General features: G+C 59.1%; 1 protein-coding gene across 1 annotated transcript; it reads right to left on the bottom strand.

Moving 5' to 3' along the window:
* Positions 1-3,874: 3,874 nt before the first annotated feature.
* LOC141473766 (T-cell activation Rho GTPase-activating protein-like) lies at positions 3,875-7,774 on the bottom strand. Its single transcript, XM_074161375.1, has 9 exons — positions 7,743-7,774; positions 7,533-7,652; positions 5,643-5,757; positions 5,285-5,446; positions 5,091-5,200; positions 4,725-4,920; positions 4,373-4,490; positions 4,022-4,083; positions 3,875-3,889 (listed from the first exon to the last, which is right to left on the bottom strand). Exons 1-9 carry the CDS (start codon positions 7,772-7,774, stop codon positions 3,875-3,877), a joined length of 930 nt encoding a protein of 309 aa, XP_074017476.1.
* Positions 7,775-11,536: the final 3,762 nt, after the last annotated feature.

Here is an 11,536-nt window from a genome sequence, read left to right as displayed (position 1 = left end):
CTCTCTCCAGTAGTCCCCTGTTAGTTCCTTAAGTCCGTTTAGTTCACGATTGCTCAGCCTCATCCCTTATAGCAGACTCAGGACTGAGCATTCTCACCCAGCTTTCAATTGCCTTGAGCTATACCTTGAACTTCTCCATTCTCCAGCATCACCCACCAAGTACAACCAGGTCCTTGAGCAAAAACAGGCCCACGAATGGCTTTGCCTTTGCCCGAGGCAGGAGAATCGCAAACGCTTTTCCCCGGCATATTCCTTTCATGCACCACAGGGACTTTATCCCCTTCTACAGTACGTAAAAGGCCTGACTGAGCAGGACCAGGTCGACTGATGCATCCCCCGGTGTTAACAAACCAGGTACCCTCTGCTAAATGTTTTCCCACATTTTAAAGGTTCCAGCCCCCACTGCTTTCAGGGTGGTTTTTAATAAAAGACCTGTCGTTGCTCAGGACCCCACATAAAAATCATTTTGCTATCGAGTCACCTCAGAGAGAGGTTTCACAATCTGACTATAACCCGGGATATGAATTCTCCAGAAACCCACAACCCCTAAAAAGGCTTGTGTTTCCTTTGTGGTAGTAGGTGGGGACATAGCTGTTCTTTGGTTCATCACATCCTTTGGGATCCGGCCATGACCAACTTGCCACTTAATGCCCCAAAACTGGGCGTCTCGCGCAGGTCCCTTAACCTCACCTCTTGTCATGGAAAGGCCCACTTTCAGAAGACTCTTGGTTATTTTCTTAACTTTCTTGGAAGCCATTTCTTGTGCTGTATTACCCCACACAAGGATGTCATCAATGTATTGCAGGTGTTCTGGGGCTCCACCCTTCTCCAGGGCAGCCTGGATCACTCCATGGCAAAGAGTAGGGCTGTGTTTCCACCCCTGCGGCCGTCCATTCCAGGTACGCTTGGCCCCTCTCCAGGTGAAAGCATCAATTTACATCAATGAGATACTGCTGGATTTCCTGTTCCACGTGGAACAGTCGACTGTAAGCTGTAGCTCCAGCATCCACCTTTGCTGTCTAGAGCTCCTTCAACCGAGAGCCACAACATTGGATTTTTGGGTTACATTTCACTCAGCCGAGGCAAACTGAGACAGGTTGTCCACTGGCAGTGAGCAAGGCAGGGACACTTCAGCCCATTCTCCTTCTCATTGCAGAGGTGGCAGGAGGCAGATGGATCATCTTTTGGTTTTTTTCTACCCTGCTCCATTATCAACACCAAGATCCTCCCTTGGCATGCCAAGTCAAGGAAAGAGACTGAATCCCATGCTCTGTGTGACCGGCTGCTCCTCACAGTACAAGTTTCCAACTGGGCATGAAACAGCGGCAAACGTGGGCTGAACGTGGAGAGAGCAAGAAGCAGAGGAGTGAAAACACTAAACTGCTTGAATGAAATCTTCATAATAAAATAAGAAGGAACTAATGAAATAGATAGACAAACATACAAAACCGTCTCAAGCTCCCAGGGAGAGGTCACCGTCAGGCATTGAAGAAAGAGTGCCAGTGAAGAAGGCCAGCCCTTGAGAAACAGCCAGGGAAACAGAAGCCATTCAAGAAAACACTCCCCCATTGATGCCCCAGCTTTTCTCCCGCTGGCAGATGGGAGGGAACAGCCCATTGGTCAGTTTGGGTCACCTGACCTGCCCGCCCCTCCCCACAGGTGCAGCCCTTGTTTGCCTTGGGCTTTCTTTTCCACTCTCCTTCTGGTTTCTGGCTTTTCTTTTGCTTACCATTTTTTGCAGTACAGCTGCCTTTGACTGATCCCACAGGTTTTCTCCCTTTTCCCCTTCCGATTCTCCCCGTGGATCCCCCCCCAGGAGGAGTGAGGGAGCAGCTGGGTGCTGCTGAGCTGCTGGCCAGGCTTCACCCACAACAGCCTGTGAGCAAAATCCTTCCCTGGCCAGGGGGAGAGGGCTCCTCCTTCCTCCTCCATCACACTACAGGCCTCCCCTCTATCCCTCCGGGATGCACCAGTGGCTGCTCTTGGAGCCACTTCCAAAGCTTTTTGGGTGAGCTGACCCATTTATGGTGCCCAGCGTGGAAGGCTATCTCTACCATTGCCATGATTTTGGGGGAGCTTTGGAAACTGTCCCCCAGCCAGTGTGTGAGGAGGCTGGCTGGCTGCAGGAGACACCAAGGCACAAGTGACAGTGGCTGCACAAGGACCTTTAGTCCTTCCTGGCCCCTGTGCCCTGCCTACGCCTTTCCCTGGCTCTGACCGCATGGTGCGGCTCCTAGGAGACACCCAGACCTCAAGAGGACACGGTCCTGGGCAACCTGCTCTAGGGGAGCCTGCTGGAGCAGATGTTGGAGCAGACCATTGCCACAGGTCCCCCAATTTACTGTCATTTAGACAACTGTTCTATGACCCGATGACCCTTCCCCACCTGCACCCCTTCCCACCCCTCCCCACATCAGGAAAAAAACAAGGAAACCTGAGGGTTGACAAAGAAACAGATTTAATAAATAATAAGAAATAATTTACATAAAAAACACTTGAAGAACCAGTGTTGATCCCGATGCCGATATCAAATGGACAAGGATTACGCTCAGCCCTTGCTCTCAGCAGGAAGCCGTGCACTCCCAGCAGGGAAAGCCAAGGTGGGACACCGGGAGCGCTGCGGCTTCGGGAGGAAGGGAAGGGCTCAGGGGTCCAGCAGCAGGGCAAGGAGTTCTCCGGATCGCCGCCATCAGGGGAGAGAGAACTGTCGCTCAAAGCAGGACACAGACTCAGTCGGAAGGGAGAACAGCTCATTTTATTGCGGACATCTGGACATCGACTGGGGCAGTCCCAGGAGTCACAGCGCCTCAGCCGGAGAAAAGCCATCAGCGCCTGCAACGACAGAGTGCGAAAGCCCTGCTAAACCCAGAGAGGCAGGAAGAGGCAGGGTTTGGTTCCCCTCTCTTTGGGGAACAGCGTTGACGAGGCCTTCTTCAAGGCCCAGAAGAGAGAGCTGTCGCTGGCCTTGGCCCCGGCATGGCTCTGGCGCCTTGTCCCCACGGGCAATGCCCTTGGAGGCCCGTGCGTGTGCAGAGATGCTCAGTGCCCCTGTGCCACACAGCAGGGCTCCATCGGGAGCCCCTGGGGAGCTGCCGTGGAGTTCTTCCCAAACCCTGCCCAGCACCATCCCTCGCCGCCCCCTGACAGCCAGCGGGACCCACTAAGAGCAGTGTTCCCAGTTGGGAAAGGTGGGCAGCAGAGCCTGGTACACACCTGGCCTTGCCGACCTTCTGCACCTACCGGCATCTTCTCCTGGCTCCATCCGCAGAGGCTTTTCCTCTCTTCCTCCTCTTCTTTGTTGCCACGGGGCTTTCAGTCTCCTCTTCCCAGGTCCGTTTCCTCTTCCGGTGTCTTCTCTTTTCCGTCTCCTGGGTGGAGCCTGCAAACCTTTCCATCCCACAGGGCCATTAGTTCGGGGAAGCTGCAATCCCACCCCATCAGTTCCGATTTTAAGCAAAAGGCAGCTCGTTTTACCTTCTTCCTTCGGCAAGCCTCCCCACTTCCTCTGGGCTCCCCGGGGATCCTGCCGCGCTCTCGGGGGTGGTGTGAGGCGAAGCCGGAGGTGCCTACAAGAGAGATGTTGGGGTTGGCCGGTGGCAAGAGAGGGCCTGGAGTGGTGGGCGACTGTTTGCCAAATGGCTGCCTTAGCTCTCCAGAGGAGATCCCTTTGGCTGCTTTGGCTCAGCCACATTGCTCACACTGCCCCCACCCCTCCAAAAAAAGTCTTGAGGAAGCTCTGGCAAAGCAGGATGTGACCAAAACCTCTCTGAAGGTGACAGCTGCTCCCCTCTGCCTTTTTGTGGGCGTTTTATACACGTTGTGGGGGATTAAGCAAGTGCCTGGTGCTTCGGAGGAACAACCTTTGGAGTTCCCCTCACCAGGGATCATCCTGGGGAGTGGGGGAACACCCCAGACACATACCAGCTCTCCTGCCAGGCAGAGGCACAGCAGCGCCTTGGCCTCATCAGCAACTCCCCTCCTCCACCAGACGCGCTCTCCCCATGCTGGGGCCCTGACCTACCTCTGCCGTTCCAGACTGCACCAGCGCATCTCCCCCAGCTTCATGGAGGACGTTTGGCTCTTCTAAAGGCAGAGTGAGGAAGAAAGAGCACGTGCAGCACAGTGGCTTCTTGGAAGGAAAAAGCCGCTCAAGCAAAAGCCACCCGAAGCCCTGCCCCAGTGGAGCTTTCAGCCCCCCGAGCCCTGTCTGCAGCCTTCGGCTCCTCTTGCAGAGCTCCCAGAGACCAAGCAGAGGCCAGGAGACAGGCTGAGAGGGGCTGAGAGGACCCCACTTGGTGCCCAGCCCCGCCAGAAAGGATGCGGAGGTCTCTGGCATCCCCAGCCCGTGAACAGCCTCAGTCCCTCCTCTTACCTCTGCATCTCTCCGCGGGGGCTGGTGACTCCTCGGCTGCTGGAGGGGAAAGGCCGGCCGTCTCCTCGCCAAAGATTTCCCCGGTGTTCTCCAGCAGGAACTCCACCAGCACCTTCACCTGCCCACATCAAAGCCCGGCTCTCAAGCCTGCTGCCCGAGAAGGGGCCAAGCAGGCTCTTCCCCTCCGCAGCCTGCCCTCTGCTGAGGGGGCGGCTGTGGCTGTGGGGCTGCTCTTGCCGGCAGCCCCCCCAGCAGCACTTGCTCCAGAGAGGAGGCAGCCAGGGAGCTCGGGAAGAGCAGCCCGGCTCGCCTGGGCCGGGAAGGCTGCAGGCGGCTGGTGGCTACAGCCTACCTTCTGCGTCACCTCCAGCATGGCCTCCAGCGGGAGCAGGTCCTCCTCGGGTGGGCTCAGCAGGTTGGGCCCAACGCAGATGGCCAAGTTGCTGCAGCTCATCCTGCTGGTGGCTGCGTTGTGCCCGATGTGCCGCAGGAGGCACAGCAGCCGCTTCAGCAGGACCAGATTGGCTGCAGGCAACTTGTGGGCCACCCTGCGGGAAGGGGAAGACCGCCTTCCTAAAGCGGACGTTGCCCACAGCCCTCCCTCCCCAGGCTTGCCCACGGCAGGCGGGAGCCAGCGGCCGTGTTGCGCAGCTTGCCCGGGGCTCTCAGCCAGCGCTCAGGGCTCCTGCTCAACAGGCAGGCTGCTGCCCACACTTACGCCTTCAGCTCTTCCACCTTCTCCTCCCTGCTGCTCTTCTCCAGGGCTGCCGTCCACTCCTCGTAGAGGTGGCTCCCCAGGAGCTTGTCGGGGATGCTGCGGAGGAAGTCCTGCCCGGCCAAGGGCTCCAGCTGAGCCTTTGGAGACTCCAGGCCAGCCAGGAGCTCCTCCAGCTGCAGCTCCCAAGCGCTCACCTTCAAGAGGACGGCCAGCAGCAGCGCAGGCTGGCTTCCCAGCTCCACCTCTGCGCCGCGGTCCAGGGCCTCCCGCAGCTGCCGAAGCGATGTCCCGCTGGCAGCTCTGCGGAATATGCCCTCCGTGGCCGGCCCTTCCCGCTGCAGCACAGCCAGCAGCTCCTGCAGGAGAGGCAGGAGGAGAGTGGCGGGGCTGAGGAGCTGCCTTGCCACAGCCGTGGCCACAGCACTGCCCCACACCTGCCTCCTTGTCTTGGCTGCAGAGCCCAATGCCCCGAGCCCGCAGCTCCTGGGCTTGCCCACCGCCCCTCCGCAGGAGCAGCGGGAGGGCTGGGGACCCCTCTCCGGGCCGCCTTACCTGGATGGGCTGGGGCAGCGTGGCGTCCTCCCCGCAGAGGGCTGCCAGGGGCTGGCCAAAGAGCCTCCTGCTGCAGCCGGAGCCCGCCTGCCCTGGCGCCTGGGCAGCAGCCGGGCTGCGCCGCAGAGCAAAGGGCCAGGGCAGCCCCCACCTCCAAATCCTGCTCCTGCTCCTGCTGCTGCCGCTCCCTCCTGCTGCAAAGGAAAAGAGAGCAAGAGCCCCTCAAGGGAGAGCACCGGGCCAGCGCTCCCGCAGCCTGCCCTGCTCCGCAGAGCCGGCGTGCCAGCGGGACAGCCTGGCCCAGCCCTCGCCCTGCCCTCCTCCAAGCTGTGGGCAGCAGCAGAGGCTGCCTGTCCCCGCACAACCACGTCCAGCGGCCGCTGCCCAGCGGGGCTCCTTGCTCCTCCAGCTGACCTCCTCCCTTGGGCTGCCCAACCTGCATGGCGACACTCAAGGGACAAGTCAGCACGGCTCCGCCGCTGCCAGGAGCTTGCCTTTCTTTCCGCAACTCACCCGCTGAGCGGCAAAGTGCCCGTCCCTCGCCAGACGCCACCGTGGGAGGCCCTTGCTTGGGATCAGCCTGCAAGAACCGGGCTGCGCTTAGAGAGCGGCCCCGCAGCAGAAAGGGCCACCGGCCAGCTGCCACCCGGCACCAGCAGCCCCAGCGTGGCAGAGCTGGGACCCCCTGCCCCAGGTGGCTGGTCACCTCCCAGCGCCGACAGCCAGGACACGGCGCCGTTCCTGGGGGCTCCCCAACCCTCTCCGCTCCCCGAGTGGCACCGCGGGACCCTCCCTCCTTCCCGCACAAGCTCACCCCACTCGCCGCACGTCCCTGGCAGCCCGGCACAGCCCAGGGCGGCTGAAAGGCAGCCACGCTCACCTCTGCCTGGCCCTCCAACAGCCTCTCCAGGCTCCTGGCGCTCAACGTCCTCCACTGGGCAAGAGAGAAGGGGTGGAAGAAGGTGAGCAGCGATGCCTCTGCTGCTGGGCTGCAGGAGCGCTGCTCGGGGACAGAGCCCTGCCCAGAGAGACACTCACGGCACGGCGGCGGCTCAGCTCCTTCTCCAGCAGCTTGAGCGATGGCAGGCGGGTCACTCGGGCTCTCTTGGCTCCTTCGGGTGTGCTGTGCGCCGGGCAGGGAGAGGGAGAGAGCTGGCTGAGCCCCAGCCCGCCTCTGCTCTCCTGTCAGGCAGCTCTGCCCGCAGGCGCCGGGCACCTCTCCCCAGCTGGGAGCTGTGTTCCCCCGGCCGGCTGCGCATCCCCCCGGCTTACCCCAGCAGGGTGCCCACCCACAGCTCCTTGAGTGCCCGGTCCCTGCAGAAAGAGAGGAGGAAGAGCGTTTCTCTTTGCTCTGGGCTCCCCAAAGGCTGAGCTGGGGGTGCAGGACCCCGAAACGCCCCATCCCTCCCCGCCGGCGTGCTGCCCGCTCCCTGGCCAGGCTCTGCAGGCAGGGCAGAGGCCGTTCCATTCCCAGCACGGCGTGGGCATGCTGGGGAACCTCTCCTGCCCGCCCACGGGACGTGGCACCACCGCTCACCCGAAACTGGCCACGCAGGAGCCGGTGGGCCAGGCCAAGATGAGGGCGGTGCCGTCCCCATGGCTGCCGCCTTCATCCTCCTCCTGCTCCTCCGCCGCCGCCTCCTTCCCGCCGCTCAGCACCCACAGCTGGTCCAGGGCCAGGCGGAGCTGTGGGCGCAGGGTGGTGCCATGTCTGCCCAGGGGAGAGGCAGGACGTGAGCTGGAGGTGGCCTCCTCGGGGTTCCCGCGGGCAGAGCCCTGTCCCCCACCTGCCCTTGGCAGGGAGCCTGGGGCATCCAGCACCGAGGTGCCGGGGCCAGGGCTGGGGGAAAGGAGAGGGAAGGCAAGGCAGCTGGGCTGGCAGGGTCTTACAGCAACTTGGCGATGACCAGTTCCTCCTGGAGGAGGAGAAGGCGCCTCTCGCTCCTCTTGCGGCCCCGGCTCAGCCGCACGTCCGCGCTCAGCACCGCCTCGGCCTCGGCGAGAGCCTCCCTGCGCAGCAGAGAGCGGCGGGCATGAGAAAGGCCGCTGGCGCGGGGCCCGGCCGTGCCCGCCTCTCCCCGACTTGCAGGGGGAGCCCACCTGGAGCCACAGCAGCAGTTGGCCTGGCCCATCCCGCCCGGGACAGGAGGACCCTGGCCGTGCACCAAAGAGACGGCGCGGCCGCCCACAGCGAGGATGGGGAGCGGGGTGCCGGTGCCGGGGCAGCGCTGCTCCACCAGACCCTGCCTCCTCCCAGTGCTGCTCCGTGCCAGCACAGCTCCGTCCTGCTGGCGCTGGTGGCCGTTGGCTCCACAGGACCAACGGTCCCAGCCCAACGGAAAGTGGGAGGGGCCCCGGGGGGGCCTGCCCTGGGGGTTCTCTCCAGTATGGCCACCTCTGCCTTGCACTGGGGAGCCCCGAGCAGGACACAGCGCCTGCCTTCCACTCTTCAGGCACATCTCCCTCTTGGAGTGGCCTCACCAGCCCATCGGCCAGCTCCCTCGGCTCTTCAGGGTGCACCCCAGCAGGGACTTGGGCATCGCTGGGCACCACCGAAAAGAGTCTCCTCTCATCCTCTTGACACCCACCCTTTAGATATTGAACCAGCACACAGACTCACTCGGAACAGAGAACAGCTCGTGTTCTTGTGCACGTCGACTATGGCGTCCAGGAGTCATAGAATCATAAAATCATTTCGGTTGGAAGGGACCTTTAGTCCCCTCGAGTCCAACTGTTAACCTAACACTGCCAAGTCCACCACTAAACCACGTCCCTCAGCATCACGGCTAACCGTCTTTTAAATACCTCCAGGGACGGCGACTCCACCACTTCCCTGGGCAGCCTCTTCCAATGCTTCCTGAGGTCCCCTCTTAGCCCCCTCTTCTCCAGGCTAAACAGACCAGGGGCTCTGAGCCTTTCCTCAGAAGAGACGTGCTCCGTTCCGTCAATCATCTTTGTAGCCTCCACTGGACTCTCTCCAGTAGTCCCCTGTTAGTTCCTTAAGTCCGTTTAGTTCACGATTGCTCAGCCTCATCTCTTATAGCAGACTCAGGACTGAGCATTCTCACCCAGCTTTCAATTGCCTTGAGCTATACCTTGAACTTCTCCATTCTCCAGCATCACCCACCAAGTACAACCAGGTCCTTGAGCAAAAACAGGCCCACGAATGGCTTTGCCTTTGCCCGAGGCAGGAGAATCGCAAACGCTTTTCCCCGGCATATTCCTTTCATGCACCACAGGGACTTTATCCCCTTCTACAGTACGTAAAAGGCCTGACTGAGCAGGACCAGGTCGACTGATGCATCCCCCGGTGTTAACAAACCAGGTACCCTCTGCTAAATGCTTTCCCACATTTTAAAGGTTCCAGCCCCCACTGCTTTCAGGGTGGTTTTTAATAAAAGACCTGTCGTTGCTCAGGACCCCACATAAAAATCATTTTGCTATCGAGTCACCTCAGAGAGAGGTTTCACAATCTGACTATAACCCGGGATATGAATTCTCCAGAAACGCAGAACTCCTAAAAAGGCTTGTGTTTCCTTTGTGGTAGTAGGTGAGGACATAGCTGTTCTTTGGTTCATCACATCCTTTGGGATCTGGCGATGATCATCTTGCCACTTAATGCCCCAAAACTGGGCGTCTCGCGCAGGTCCCTTAACCTCACCTCTTGTGATGGAAAGGCCCACTTTCAGAAGACTCTTGGTTATTTTCTTAACTTTCTTGAAAGCCATTTCTTGTGCTGTATTACCCCACACAAGGATGTCATCAATGTATTGCAGGTGTTCTGGGGCTCCACCCTTCTCCAGGGCAGCCTGGATCACTCCATGGCAAAGAGTAGGGCTGTGTTTCCACCCCTGCGGCCGTCCATTCCAGGTACGCTTGGCCCCTCTCCAGGTGAAAGCATCAATTTACATCAATGAGATACTGCTGGATTTCCTGTTCCACGTGGAACAGTCGACTGTAAGCTGTAGCTCCAGCATCCACCTTTGCTGTCTGGAGCTCCTTCAACCGAGAGCCACAACATTGGATTTTTGGGTTACATTTCACTCAGCTGAGGCAAACTGAGACAGGTTGTCCACTGGCAGTGAGCAAGGCAGGGACACTTCAGCCCATTCTCCTTCTCATTGCAGAGGTGGCAGGAGGCAGATGGATCATCTTTTGGTTTTTTTCTACCCTGCTCCATTATCAACACCAAGATCCTCCCTTGGCATGCCCTCAGGATGCCAAGTCAAGGAAAGAGACTGAATCCCATGCTCTGTGTGACCGGCTGCTCCTCACAGTACAAGTTTCCAACTGGGCATGAAACAGCGGCAAACGTGGGCTGAACGTGGAGAGAGCAAGAAGCAGAGGAGTGAAAACACTAAACTGCTTGAATGAAATCTTCATAATAAAATAAGAAGGAACTAATGAAATAGATAGACAAACATACAAAACCGTCTCAAGCTCCCAGGGAGAGGTCACCGTCAGGCATTGAAGAAAGAGTGCCAGTGAAGAAGGCCAGCCCTTGAGAAACAGCCAGGGAAACAGAAGCCATTCAAGAAAACACTCCCCCATTGATGCCCCAGCTTTTCTCCCGCTGGCAGATGGGAGGGAACAGCCCATTGGTCAGTTTGGGTCACCTGACCTGCCCGCCCCTCCCCACAGGTGCAGCCCTTGTTTGCCTTGGGCTTTCTTTTCCACTCTCCTTCTGGTTTCTGGCTTTTCTTTTGCTTACCATTTCTGTCAATACAGCTGCCTCTGACTGATCCCATGGGTTTTTTCCCTTCCGATTCTCCCCGTGGATCCCCCCCCCAGGAGGAGTGAGGGAGCGGCTGGGTGCTGCTGAGCTGCCGGCCAGGCTTCACCCACAACAGCCTGTGAGCAAAATCCTTCCCTGGCCAGGGGGAGAGGGCTCCTCCTTCCTCCTCCATCACACTACAGGCCTCCCCTCTATCCCTCCGGGATGCACCAGTGGCTGCTCTTGGAGCCACTTCCAAAGCTTTTTGGGTGAGCTGACCCATTTATGGTGCCCAGCGTGGAAGGCTATCTCTACCATTGCCATGATTTTGGGGGAGCTTTGGAAACTGTCCCCCAGCCAGTGTGTGAGGAGGCTGGCTGGCTGCAGGAGACACCAAGGCACAAGTGACAGTGGCTGCACAAGGACCTTTAGCCCTTCCTGGCCCCTGTGCCCTGCCTACGCCTTTCCCTGGCTCTGACCGCATGGTGCGGCTCCTAGGAGACACCCAGACCTCAAGAGGACACGGTCCTGGGCAACCTGCTCTAGGGGAGCCTGCTGGAGCAGATGTTGGAGCAGACCATTGCCACAGGTCCCCCAATTTACTGTCATTTAGACAACTGTTCTATGACCCGATGACCCTTCCCCACCTGCACCCCTTCCCACCCCTCCCCACATCAGGAAAAAAACAAGGAAACCTGAGGGTTGACAAGGAAACAGATTTAATAAATAATAAGAAATAATTTACATAAAAAACACTTGAAGAACCAGTGTTGATCCCGATGCCGATATCAAATGGACAAGGATTACGCTCAGCCCTTGCTCTCAGCAGGAAGCCGTGCACTCCCAGCAGGGAAAGCCAAGGTGGGACACCGGGAGCGCTGCGGCTTCGGGAGGAAGGGAAGGGCTCAGGGGTCCAGCAGCAGGGCAAGGAGTTCTCCGGATCGCCGCCATCAGGGGAGAGAGAACTGTCGCTCAAAGCAGGACACAGACTCAGTCGGAAGGGAGAACAGCTCATTTTATTGCGGACATCTGGACATCGACTGGGGCAGTCCCAGGAGTCACAGCGCCTCAGCCGGAGAAAAGCCATCAGCGCCTGCAACGACAGAGTGCGAAAGCTCTGCTAAACCCAGAGAGGCAGGAAGAGGCAGGGTTTGGTTCCCCTCTCTTTGGGGAACAGCGT

This window comes from Numenius arquata, chromosome 19 (genome assembly GCF_964106895.1).
Source record: "Numenius arquata chromosome 19, bNumArq3.hap1.1, whole genome shotgun sequence".
NCBI lineage: Eukaryota > Metazoa > Chordata > Aves > Charadriiformes > Scolopacidae > Numenius > Numenius arquata.
The sequence above is the reverse complement of the archived record's forward strand: the minus strand, read 5'-3'. Positions and strand labels throughout refer to the sequence as shown.